At 38.3% G+C, this 12744-nt stretch overlaps 1 protein-coding gene across 2 annotated transcripts in view; it reads left to right on the top strand.

Annotated features, from left to right (window-relative positions):
* NTRK2 (neurotrophic receptor tyrosine kinase 2) overlaps nt 1-12744 on the top strand; it is a 210982-nt gene that overhangs the window by 32644 nt on the left and 165594 nt on the right. For both annotated transcript variants that reach the window (XM_055791270.1, XM_055791269.1), the window contains exon 6: nt 11087-11223. In XM_055791270.1, coding sequence (XP_055647245.1) covers nt 11087-11223 — 137 coding nt within the window. The remainder of the gene's footprint in view (nt 1-11086; nt 11224-12744) is intronic.

Here is a 12744-nt window from a genome sequence, read left to right as displayed (position 1 = left end):
ATTGTCTGCATTCTCATTCCCTGCTCCGGTACAGACAGTGCCATTCTGCCATTCTCTGCCTTTGCTGAGTGAGAGTGATCGGTACGGTCAAGGGGTGACAAAGTGCCAACCCATCACTTAAGGCGCAACGAGGCCTGGTCAGCAGCTCCCAGGGTTGTAGAGCAGCCTAGAGAAGGGGGAGAACTGCACCACCATGATGGGCTGTGTTCTAGAAGACACCTGAAAGATCTAATGTGTGTCTCTTGCTTTCGGTAGCTCTGCAGATCTTTTTCTGTGTTTAAAAGACAAGGCAATTAAAAAAACCGTCCACTGATGAAGCTGGTTTATTTCATTTCCAGAACTTTCTGAGAGGCTAATTAGTAGAACTGAAGTAGAAGAATAATTCAGCTTTTTACATATGTGAACTTTGTTTCCTGTGAACTACATGACCTTTTAAGCTCCTTTTGATGTCAGGAGAAATTTTGGGGCATGCAGGCCTTTGCATTTTGTTAATAAAACATTTTGTAATTTTCTCTGCTAATGAAATGGTTTCATCCCATCTCTCTGGTTTGTTAATTTTTTTCAGTCTAGGAACTAAGCAAACACGCTCTCTCCTTTGTGTGTAGGTGTTATTAATTTCTTCATAATATTATAAGAAGTGGCCTGTACAGTATGTGGTTAATCTCTTGGTAGCAGGGCATTTTGCTACTGTGTGCTGTTAATAAACGTCTTACTGGGAAGAGAACGCTGTGGTTTCTTGATCATAAGACTTTGGTTCGTAGATAATTGATGTGAAAATTAGCAAAGTTCTGCGGTACTTAATGTTTATATGGTGGAAGTGTTTATTAATGTGCTGATTAAAGGTTGGTTGAAATTTAGATGCCATCAACTCTGTGATTTCTTTTCTTGAGGTTTAAAGTCAGGCGTGCTTACTATCTAGATCCTTTCCAGCTGCAATATCAGAAGTGTCAATCAGTTATGTTGTTTGCAGAATTATTTTTTCAACTGCATTTGAAATGTATTTATGTATGATGAAAATTTTCAGGTTCTTTTAACTTTTAAATTCATGCTTAATTACTATGTCAAAGGTTTTTAAGTTGCATCTACCGCAGTAGTAGTAGTGGAGCATTCTGTGGAGGGGAATGGTGGTGTTGAGTTTTGCCATCTTTACGGCATTTGCTGGCTGTTTATACAATGTGGACAGCATCACCACTTAAGCCATCGTCTTTATTTTTCGTTGTTTCTGTCTGATAAATAGCATTAGAAAACCAAGGAGAGCTAAATAAGTAAGCACTTTGTTCTTATTGCTGCTTCTGTGAGCTCTGGTGGCAATTGCCAGCAGTGTATTAAGCCCTTGGAAGCAAGGCATGTCCTATGCCTGGGGTAAGGTCACTCCAAAGTCCATCAGCTTGCAGATCACCTGGAGCTCAGTGAATGCCAAGGAGGCAAGACCATGTCTTTGGGACAGGTTATTAAGGTATTGGTTGCTCCTTCTGGTAGGCATTCAGTTACTCAGCTGCTATTGTTGAACTTACTGATACTCCAAGTCTTTTTACTTGTGGTGTCTTTGGGAGAGGCCTGGCTTCTACAGCTGTCTCTGCAGTCCTGTATGGATTTTTTGTTGCTCAGGGTCTCAATCTGACCATATCTGGCCAATTTAGTTATCCAGATTGTTTTATATATGCTGTTGTGGTGCTTGATCTGGCTTTGTTTTGCTTACTGCCCTAGTTTTGTGTGCTTATTTATCACATACCATTTCAGCAGATGTCTTCGTTCTTGTCATTGGTCATGCATGCTAGGTAAAATCTACTGAATAAAGTGGCAAATTAGTTCCATGTATGAATTTTTTGTACATACAGCAAAAGTATGTTCAGACTGGCTGTCTGTTTACACATGCAGCTAGTCAGCAGAAGTGTTGTCTGATCTGAGAGCTATGGGACTTCATGAATGCTGACATCTGTCTGTCTTTTGCCTTGTGCGTGAAATACTGTCGTGTTGCTTTTAGTATTGCTTTTTGTGTGTGACTGACAAAATTTTGGAAGTTGTTGTAATGTAGAGTTACCATCTGGAAAGATGGGTTGCCCATTTCTTGCTCAGTTGGGAAAGACATGAATTTTTACAGGCAGTTGTTCAGATGACTACAAATGGACTGGACTGGATCTGGCTGCATTTCAGCCTCTTTCTGAGGCTCTTTCTCACTCTTTCTGGTGATTGATTTTTGTCTTAGAGGTAAATAAGTAAATGCTAATACCAAACTGGAGGCAGGTGGTTGTAAATTCTAAGGGGGAAAGGCAAACTGAAGGATTGATATGTTTATTTTTTTGAATTTGCAGAAAACATTTGTAGTATTAGTGAGTCAATAAAATAAGCATTAGATCTTATACAATCACAGTGTAATGCAGTGTAAAACCACAAGCAAAGGCATAATCTAGTGGGTGTTGACATTTTTTTCCATTATCAGCCAGACTTCACAGATAAGACTATCAGAAGGAGAACATTACAGGCAGAATGAAGTGAGTTTAAAAAAAGCATTAAACATTCTCCGTGTTTACCTTTGAGAATATTCATGGGCTTTCTAGCCTGCGTTGTTTATTTTGGCTCAAGAACTAGATGTTATGCATGATGTATGGTGGCAAACTGTTCTTATTTTCTCTGTAAGAGTTTTAATTCTTATCTGTGATCATAGGTTTCATGAAAAATGTTTCTTTATGAGAGTTTTGACAGTAATGGGGTTTCATTGCTGCTCCAAAGTTGTTAGAATTTTCCAAACTTAATTAAAACAATTTTCATTATTCCAGCTTCTAAGTGAAAATAACCAATCATTTATGGGTATTTGAAAAGGCAACGATCTCATTTTCAAAGACATGTATATAACTTCCTTGTGAGCATGGAAACAGCAACTTTCATACAGATGTCTATACATATGATAAATAAATCAGGGCTTGTGAATGACAGTTGAGTGTATGTGATGTATGCGAATGTCTCATATTTTTAAAAAACAGAATTCTTTTATAATTCTGATTGAGTTTCTTTAATTTGGTTATTTTAAATTTTATGTTTGCTTAAATTTAAAATTGCTTTGGTTTGAATGAAGCAGGTTTTTATTAAAAAGCAGGTTAGAAATAGAAAGAAGTAAGGCACTATCTAAGGGAAAGAAATGCATCTTGATCACTCAAGTATTGTTCCTGAACACTGTGTGTTGCACAGGTTTGCAGAGGCGCTCTCTGTGCCTGACTTGACACATCTGCTTAAGTGTGAGTACTGATATACTGAGGGAGAACAACTATGTGACTTGGCTGGTGATATTCTTACTTTGCTCTTATGATGTAAGTAGGTGAAGACTGATGACTAGGTAACTGTATCCTGAAGTCTAAATAAATTATTTTTTTAACTTTCAAAGTGAGGACATTTCATGAAGGCATCCTTTCAGCCATATAGGTGGTATAGGGTATACTTGGTATCAAGAGTGAAACCCATCGAGTTTGTCTGTTTCAGGATTACATGTTTACCACATTGCAATTTTTGATAGGTCAGTGTTATTTTCAGTATTTCCTGGGCACGCATTAAATTTCCCAGATAAAGATACAGGAACTGCAACTGCATTACATGCAGTGGGTGAATAAGAAACCATTTGTTAGAGGTTTGCATAAGCTAGTTTAGGCCTCATTAACTTACATTTTAAAGGCAGTTTAGCTTTTGGTTCATCTGTTAAGTTTGTGGCTACTGTATTCAGCCCAACTGCACTCAATGTATTTGGTTTTGTCTTGAAAGTTGTGGATAAACTGAAGCTTAAATACCAGTTAAGAACAGTTTCTCTAGATGTAATTTAATTTCCTTAAACCTTCGGGGAATTTGAAAGAAAACAGGACTGGGTACCTTCAGGAGACTGCTAGCAAGGGAAGTCACATAATCTGCAAATTTTTGCAGACAAACTTTTGATACTAATACCAGGGACAAGGTCAATTATACAGTTCAAGTACTGCAAGATACTTTCTTATTCAGCACCTTCCTACTAGAACCCAGGTCTAGCCTTTCAAGAAAGGTCCTGGGCAGAAGGTAGGGACCTGGTGTAAACCTTGGAAACGTAAGTCCTTCATCTGGTTTGAAATGTCAGCAGCAACCTTCAAAGCTTCTGTACAGGTTGACTGCAGAAGACAGCTCGCTGTCCAAGTAATTTGTTCTGGTGCACTGCTGTTCATAGTTTTTGCCTGCACGGCATTCATGACGGCATTTGAAGCCCTGGATGGGATGACAGGTCTGTGGAGGCTGTGTTTGTTGCTGTAATCATGAAGATGACTTAGCAACTTATGTGGTCTTTGCTGCAGCAACACTAGCTCTACTTACAGAACTTTGCTTCTAGTGATAATTTCAGTCAAGCAGGGAGTGATGGAGTGTTTAAAGGCAAAATAAGGGTGTATTGGCTCTGGGAAAGTGTACTTTGAAGACTCATCATCTTCCAGGAGGGGCTGTACTTGGTTAATTATTTTCTGTAAAGTTTCCCAGATGAATATGACAATCAGGCGTGTCATGATTGGAGGCAGATTTCTTTTAGTATTTAAAATATTTGGGTGGTTCGGGGAGCTGCCACATCACTCATTGTGTTTTCCAACAGAAAGACGTTTCTCCATAGACTTAATGAGGTGGGTGTTGTGAGTATCAGATCTGGCACAGTAAGAAAATGAGAGTTGGACTCCTAAGAAGGTATGCTGAAGCGACAAGCACATCTAGCAAGAAGAGGTTCTGAAATGAGCTTGTTCAGTCTGTGTATGCCTTCCAACTGCTCATTAGGAAATGCTGAAGGCATGGGAAAGTCCTAAACTCTGGTCTGAATGACTCTTCTCAGGGCTTTGGCAAGGAACATCTACATTTGGACTCAGTCTCTCCCAACGGTAGGAATTCAGGGCTTTCCTTTCAAGGTGGCTTAACAAGAGCTGCTCTTCTTTTTTGTTTGTTTGTTTGTTTGTTTGTTTGTTGTTGTTATATTAAAAAAACAGAGGCTACAGGAGGAGATTTTGTTGTCCTTCCGTGGATTCAAGTTCAGCTCAGGAATATAACCTACACCTTTGGGGACAGCATCCTCACCACCAACTTGTAGAGTGTTTGACACTATTTGAGCTTAACCCTGTCAGACCTGTGCAAAATACCATGGTCACTGTGGAAAACACCCATCAAGTTTTGCTGTGCCACATGGCGAGCGTATCTCTATTCAGTGGATAGTACTGACTGGTGATTAGAGCAGAGAAATGAGAAGCTGTGGGCCTCTCTTCTGTGTAGCTGAAGATAAAAGTGATCTTTGGGCTCTAGAAAAAAAAAAGACATGACAAATGATAATTTTTAAAATGTTCTTAATTTCTGCTACTCCTGTATTTTATTTGCCTAACATTTTTTTATTTTCATTGGTATGGCTGTGGTTGTCATCTTCTAATAACTTCTGAGTTTTCTCTGATTATCTCTATGTACTAAGCATTTTGATTATGTAGTTGTGATACAACAGAAAATGGAAACAATTATTTATGTTTATTGAATTCATGTTTTGCATGTGAACTTTTGGGGTATCCTCTTTGCAGTGCTCTAAAGATGCAGCCAGGCTGATTTTTGGCCCTGTCATTCTGTAGACCTTGGTGGAAACATGCCCGCTTACTCCATGGCTGAAATCTGGCTCAGAGCTTGTTGGCTGCAGACAGTTGCTAAGTGGAACACGGGAGGTGCAGCACATATCCAACAGCTAGCTTTATAGCTAGAATTACTGGAAAGTTTTTGGCTTTATTTTTTTAAAGCCATAAAAGCCCACAGGAAAAGACCTTTGGAATTTGTAAACATTTCTGTATTTTCAAACAACGCAGAATTTTAATAGAATGATGTAAGAAAACTGTGGGGTTTTTTTTACATTGATACAACCTGTTCAAAGCCAGTAAGACCTCTGAAATTTGCAGATCCATATGCACAGTTCTTAGCAAATTGCATTGTCAACCATCCTGTTTTCAGGCTCCAGACAGTACAAGTAGTGGGTGTTACCAGGCTGTACTGTAGCGCTGTAATTAGTTGTATGTTTTCTCTCTAGAGAGAAAAAGCAAAACCAAGGGAGCCAAGAACCTGGGGCTGCATCAAAACCTTATGTGAGGAAAGCAGACTGGATTTGAGCCCCTGATCTTATGAATTACAGGAGATATTTTATAAATTAGCAGTTCTGGTAGTCTGCATTTCATGCAGACAAACCAAACATGGTTCAGTTTGATAGATGGTTCCTGGCTCATTATTAATTTAATCATTCTGGGTCTGATACTTTTATTAAAAATATGATTAAGGATTTCAGATAAGGATTAGAATGACCTTATGAAAATTCAGATGCAGTTTTGAGAAAAAAAGATGATGATTTTTTTTGGTAACTGTTTGTTCTTATTACAGAATGGATTGATCTGCAAAAGTATGGCAGGCAAAAAAGGGATATCATGGGCCACATTGAAAACCGTTTAGTGACACTGCATCATGCCTGGGAATTAGTCAACAGGCTGATGAAAATCAGGGGCTTAGCATGCAAAGGGTGGTACAAATTAATGCAATATTTGGTTTATGGTATTCTTTCAGGTGCTCATTTCTTCATCATGTCATTTCTTAGGTATTAGTGAGGCTAATTGACCATACTGAGAGAAATTTTTGGTGAAGGTTTTTGAGCAACTGAACAAATCCCAGAACTGAACAGATGAAAGCTGAAGCTGAAAAAGTCAATCTGGAAATAATTTTGTAAAAATTTTTATGACTGTGAAGATAGTTAACCAGTGAAACAACATCTTGGGTGTAACGTTGGATTTGTTTGTCCTAGCTTAAGACCTTCTTCTAAAAGTTGCTACAGTATACTGGCTAGAGCTTTAGCTTGGTGCTGAAGGTTGAGTTACAGACTACAGAGTTTGTATTAATACCCAGTTATTTCTTAATTTGGTCATATCCTTTCTTTGATTTACAGTGACAGTCTGGCTCTATCAAGCCCAGTGTAAGTTTTCTGTACAAAGCAGTAAGTAGCAGCATGAAAACTTCAAAAAAAGCCCTCTAGGAATTTAGACACATTCTTTTTATTAATTTCCATTGACAGTTATGTAGCCAAATGCTGTAATAACCTTTGAAAATTTCATCCAAAGTATTTGGTTTTGTGATTGCTGAAGTCCCAGCTGTGCACAGTGCAGATTATGAGTCATTCCATAGAGGTGCTTGACAGTTTCACTGTCTGATGGCCTCAGGCCATTGGTTTACACTAATGGTGGTCTGTGAAGGTAAATAGCAACCCCCCTACTTAAGGGAGGGTTTGTTCCTTCGGAAGCATGAGATGATATTTGGAGAGACTCAATGACATAAATGAGTTCCTCCTGCTTGTCTCGGTTCTGTCCAGCTGTGCTGAAGTGAGGGAAGTGACTGCTTACTCTGATCCAAGAATTGCCTGTTTCTAGGAACAGTGTTATCAGTTTGAATACGAGAACAGATAATATGTATGTGGTGAAATAACATAGCTGTTATATACCCATACATAATGAAACACATGGATTCTAGGGTGTGCTTTTCATCTATGGAACTGCGTAACTCTCTACATTACAGTTCAAATTTTTCAGTAGCAAGTTCCATCCTCCCATTTTTGTAGAGATTGAAAAGCTTTGGATAGATTATTGAGAAGAACGGGGACTTGTGAAAACAAAAAACAGTGGTCTTAAGGAGATAATTCAGAAACTCTATTTTCTCTGTCCCGTCAGAACAGGAGAACACTCAATGAATTTGAGTGTTACAGGGAAATTTCAGAACTTGTAAAAGGGAGTCGTTCTTGTGTATGGCCTGGACAGCACGCCTGTGAAACTCATTGCTGCAGAAGGCTATTAAGGACAAGAATACAGCAAGCTTAAGGAAATCTGATACTAGCAGGGTTATTACTGGTATCTAGAATTACAATTATTAATGCTGTCAAATTTTGAATGAGATACTGTGTTTTGAGCTTTGGGGCACAGGGTAATCTCTATCTGACATATCAAGATGAGACTTGTGGAAAGATGATGTCATGTCTACCTTGTATGGGCTCTTATACTACAACCTAAATTTACTATGCTGGCAGTTTACAAAAGTGTTTGAAGCTGTGTCTGATTGCTTGTATCAATGACTGTATACAAAGTCCTTTAAAATGTACATCCATATCAACAGAAGTGATAGTCATCTAAGACACTGTATTTATCCAAATTAAGTCAGAAGTAAATACAGCATGGTTGGATATCTTTGTAGTTGTGTAGGTGTCAAAATGCTACTGACTTGTATAAATGGTCTCACACTACATTGAGCATACATACTGAGCATATGTGTCCATTAGGGTGCATTGTGTTTTTTTAAACAGTTATTTTTCAGCACACAAGTTTTGCCGCTTAGTCTCATTGCTTTATTTGTAAGCTCAGTGTATCACATTTCCTAGATATGAGCTCTTATGCTACTATCTGCTTTTCCCAAGCAGAGCTATCTTTCAGGTACTGAGTATTCTGTGTGGAGCAGTCTGGGTGCCACTGAAAATAAAAGCCAAAATGACTTTGCAGTTGATGTTCACTAACTCAAGATATCCAACCAGAAAAAATTAACCCAAAGGCCACCCACTTCTTATGACTGGAGTGAAAGAAAACACACACAATAATGTGATTACTCCTATTCTACTCTGTTCTCTTCTATTCTGATTCTGTTTCTGGTTCTATTCTGTTCTGTTCGTTTCTGGTTCTGTTCTATTCTACTCACACTTTTTTGCAGCAGTATTTTCTACTGTGTCTTGCAACTGGATTTTAGTATAACCAGGAATCTATGGAGTAATAAGCACGATTATTTTGTAACCTTCTGGCAGGATACAAGCATGTTGTAGCTGTTTCCCTCAGACATAAACGTGACATGTGCAGACTTTTGCAAATAAACAGAACTAGATGTAATTCTGGATGAGAACCAGAACCAATATTGGAGGACTTAAATTTCAGTTGCCTATCCTGTAAAAAAACACACTGCAGAAGAAGTTGTCTCAGAACTTAACAGCTATAAAAGGAGGGCTTTAAGGGACCAACATTGTCTATTTTTGCTTGTATAAGAGGTTTCATTTGAAATGATGTTTTAGTAGGAACAGTGCAGGCTTGCACAGCGAAACACTAATCTGTCATGTAGAGTCATGTAGACATTGTCCCAAACTAGGGCCAGGAGGAAGTGGGGAGCTTTAATCTCTTTACATGTTCAGGTCTGGCAAAACTAGTTGGAATAGTTTTGAGAGGTGGCGCGGAAATGTAACTTTATAAAGCAAATGATCTCATTACTTCTCTCCTTGTTCCCTAACCAGTATAATTAATATCCAAATGTTCCCTAAGATTAGTTTTATTTCCTGCTCAGCTAGTTGACAGACACTGCTGAGATTTGAATTCACAGCAGGCAAGAGCAGATGGCTACCTTTGCTAACAGATTACTGCATTAAAGCGTACAAACTGTCCAGCTCTGTCTCAATAAACTTCAACATATGATTTATAAAGTGAACATAATAGAAGAAATCCATGATGCCTATAATGGGAATCATATTACAGCACTACTTAAAGCACTGGGAGAATTGCCTAAGCAGTTATTGTATACTTGTGCTGATCTTCTTAGCTTATTAGGTAAGAAAGCATTGCCTAGAAAATTATTTGTCTTCTCTTCCATATTACTTCCTTTCATTTATTTTTTTTATTAAACTAATCAAACTGAAAAGGACATTTCCAATACATATAGCTTTTACTGAAGTTCTAGCAGACATACTAATGTGTTCGCACTGATTTGATGATTAATTGTTTGTATGGAACTTTTTACGTAAGCAAAAAGTCTCTGCTAAACTTCTACACCTGCAAATTGATGATGAAACTACTGTACTCTTAACTAAAAAACAGAACAAAGCAAACTAAAGCGAAAAAGAGAACACTTGTTTCAGGAAAATAAAAGTCATTGCAAGGTCGCGCATACGTATCCAGCACAGCAGATAAGCTTCTTTATTTGAGATGATAAATTATAAGTAAAACTTGCCTGGAACAGTTAATGAGAAATACATCGTAAGGGAGGCCAAGGCTTTTTACAGAGCGCCAAAAGGTGGCACAGTATCTTTTAAGAAGGATATTTCTAGCATGTTGCGCAATTATTTGCTATGTAAATAAATATGAAATGTGAGGTCCACTGTGCCTGAAATCTATTGATATTGCTGGCAGTATTTTTGAAGAGGATCAGTTTATAATTCCTTGTGTTTTTGTAAGCATTCTGCATATATTTACTCTTCCAAAAGTTCCCATTGCTTTGGGTACTGAAAAACGAGATACAGTGATTTATAGCTCTGTGAGATGGAGGGGGAGTCCCGATTCTTGCAAAATCTGGGCTTTTTTCCTGGTGAATGATACCATCTCACTGCTTTTCTGCTTTCCTGAGGGCAATAAAGTCTGCTGAGGTGCCTTGGATAGCGGCTCTGTGCAGTTGCTGACTCTCTCTTCTGCCCTTTCCTCTGGTTTGGTCTGGTCAGTGCTCTGTTTCCCTCACTTAGTACTTGAGATCTGCTGTCTCTGAGGTGTGTCTCTGTATGAGAGGCAAGGCTGCAGGCTTTTGCATGATACTGGGAGCTGATGGGATTTTCCTGTTAGCATTGTGGAGAGCAGTGGGGATGCTGCAGTGTCAATGCATGGAAAATAGAGGTTGCTTTGCAGCTGTTACAGACAGGCAGATTAAATTTCCTATTGTAAAGAATAAGGGAAGGTGTTTTTTTATTTATTTTGAAATTATAAACTGAAGTTGCCCTAAATTCTGTTTGCCCACCTGAAACATTTCCGTATATAATTAATGTATTTCCACGTGCAGTAATGTGTGCTTAGGATGTGAAGTGGAGGAGGCGCAGGAAAATACAGTTACATAGTAGCTTAAAGATTGTAGTTACATGTTTCCAAAGATGCTGTTTGTACTCCCTGACTGAATAGCAACTGATCACAGTGAATACCTGATTTAGTGGTGGTTTTGCTTGCATTTATACAGCTTGTTTAGAATTGAGTGGTGTCTATTTCTGTCAAATACAAATGCATGCGTTCTTTTGTTGTTGTTGTTGTTTCTGTTGTAGATTTGCCCTCAGCAAACTTAAGCAATTACAACATCACCGTGGTGGAAGGAAAGAGCATCACATTGTACTGCGATACTACTGGAAGGCCTCCCCCTAATGTGTCCTGGGTGCTCACTAATCTTGTTTCAAACCATGAGGTAAGTTTCATATTCAAGTATGTGACAATTCAGAGACATGAAAAGCCTGCTGAAGTATGGAATAAAGGTTCATGTCCAGCTTTAGTTAACTTTTTATTAAAAAGATAAAATAGAAAGTTAATGTTGGAATTACATTTGATTTCCTGTTACTTTCAGTCCAGGGTGACTGCTGCAGTGCTTTTGGAGAGTGGCAGAAATTCACTTCTCAGACCCTGATTTGCATTCTGGTTTTTGGTTGTCTCACTTGTAAATGAGAGTGCTGTAAATTTTTGGAAGTAATGTGGTGAATTAGGATACAGAAACACAAGTGTCTTTTTATTATCACTGATATTTGCATACAGAGAATAAATCTAATTTGCCATAATTATGAAAAAAGGTAATTTTATTATATGACTCTTAATTTTTGTTATGTGTCTCTAATTTTACTATATTTTTAAGCCAAAAGCTTGGTGTGTTGGAATTTAGTTGTAAATATTCTGTGGCTTGTTGAAATTTCCTTCAACAAACAAGGCAACAACAGGAAGCCTGGGAAATTGAAGTGAAGGTTTTACTAAAAAAGAATGGCAGTATTTTTAATGAAATATGAAGATGCTTCTCCATAAAATCATCTAGGCAGGGAGAATTTTGTTCTCTGAGATCTTTATATTTGATGTCCTTACTTTAGACTGTGCACACTGGAGATAGAATGATTCTTTCTGATGGAAGTGTTGTTGAGGAGAGGCATATAAGCATATCTTCAACATGCAGCTGCTGACCTCTTGAATTGCCATTCAAGTGGACAAGACCCTCTGTTATTTACAATTTGATGGCATTTGCTTGCTTTCCTACATTTATGATGGTGCAGACTGCCTAAAGCTTCCTGGTCTATACAAAGTGCAGGATGTGTACTTCCAAAACTGTTCCTGCAGTGTGGAAGAGACAGGACATCTGGGGTTTCATAATCTTTTTACTTTCTTCCTTGAGATCATTATAGTGGATCTGTATAGAACTCAACTAGCCTGTCTTTCAGCTCTCATAAATAAGAGCTTTGCAGAACTATAGTTTTATTTTTAAAATTTTCTCTAATCTACCCAAAGGCATCAGTTGTCATTAAGAACAAGAAATTAAAAGTTTGGGGAACATATGCCAAGTTGTGGTCTTTCTTTTTCCTTTTCCACCTCCTGTCGTCCGTCGTCGTGGTGTCGTCCCTGTCCGTCCCCCCCCCCCCCCCCCCCCAAGTTATAAGCCAAAATAAATGTGGGATGCTGTTCAAAAAGTGAGATCACATCATTTTTTTTACCCTCCTATCTTTGAAATGCCATGGTCAGTTTGCTTCAAGTTTTCCAGAAGTGTTCTGTCCTGGCATAACTTCATCATGAGATTGCATAGGGTATCATCATACAGGCTAGCTGCAACCGTAGCCATGGAGCACAGCAGTCTTTTCAGTAGCAGAAGAATGAGTGCCTTTTAAACCTAATTTGCCATTCACAACTATCCTTCCTTTTTCTGTAAGTGTTGTTTTTGGTTTCCTTTCTTTCATTT

This window comes from Falco peregrinus, chromosome Z (genome assembly GCF_023634155.1).
Source record: "Falco peregrinus isolate bFalPer1 chromosome Z, bFalPer1.pri, whole genome shotgun sequence".
NCBI lineage: Eukaryota > Metazoa > Chordata > Aves > Falconiformes > Falconidae > Falco > Falco peregrinus.
The sequence above is the reverse complement of the archived record's forward strand: the minus strand, read 5'-3'. Positions and strand labels throughout refer to the sequence as shown.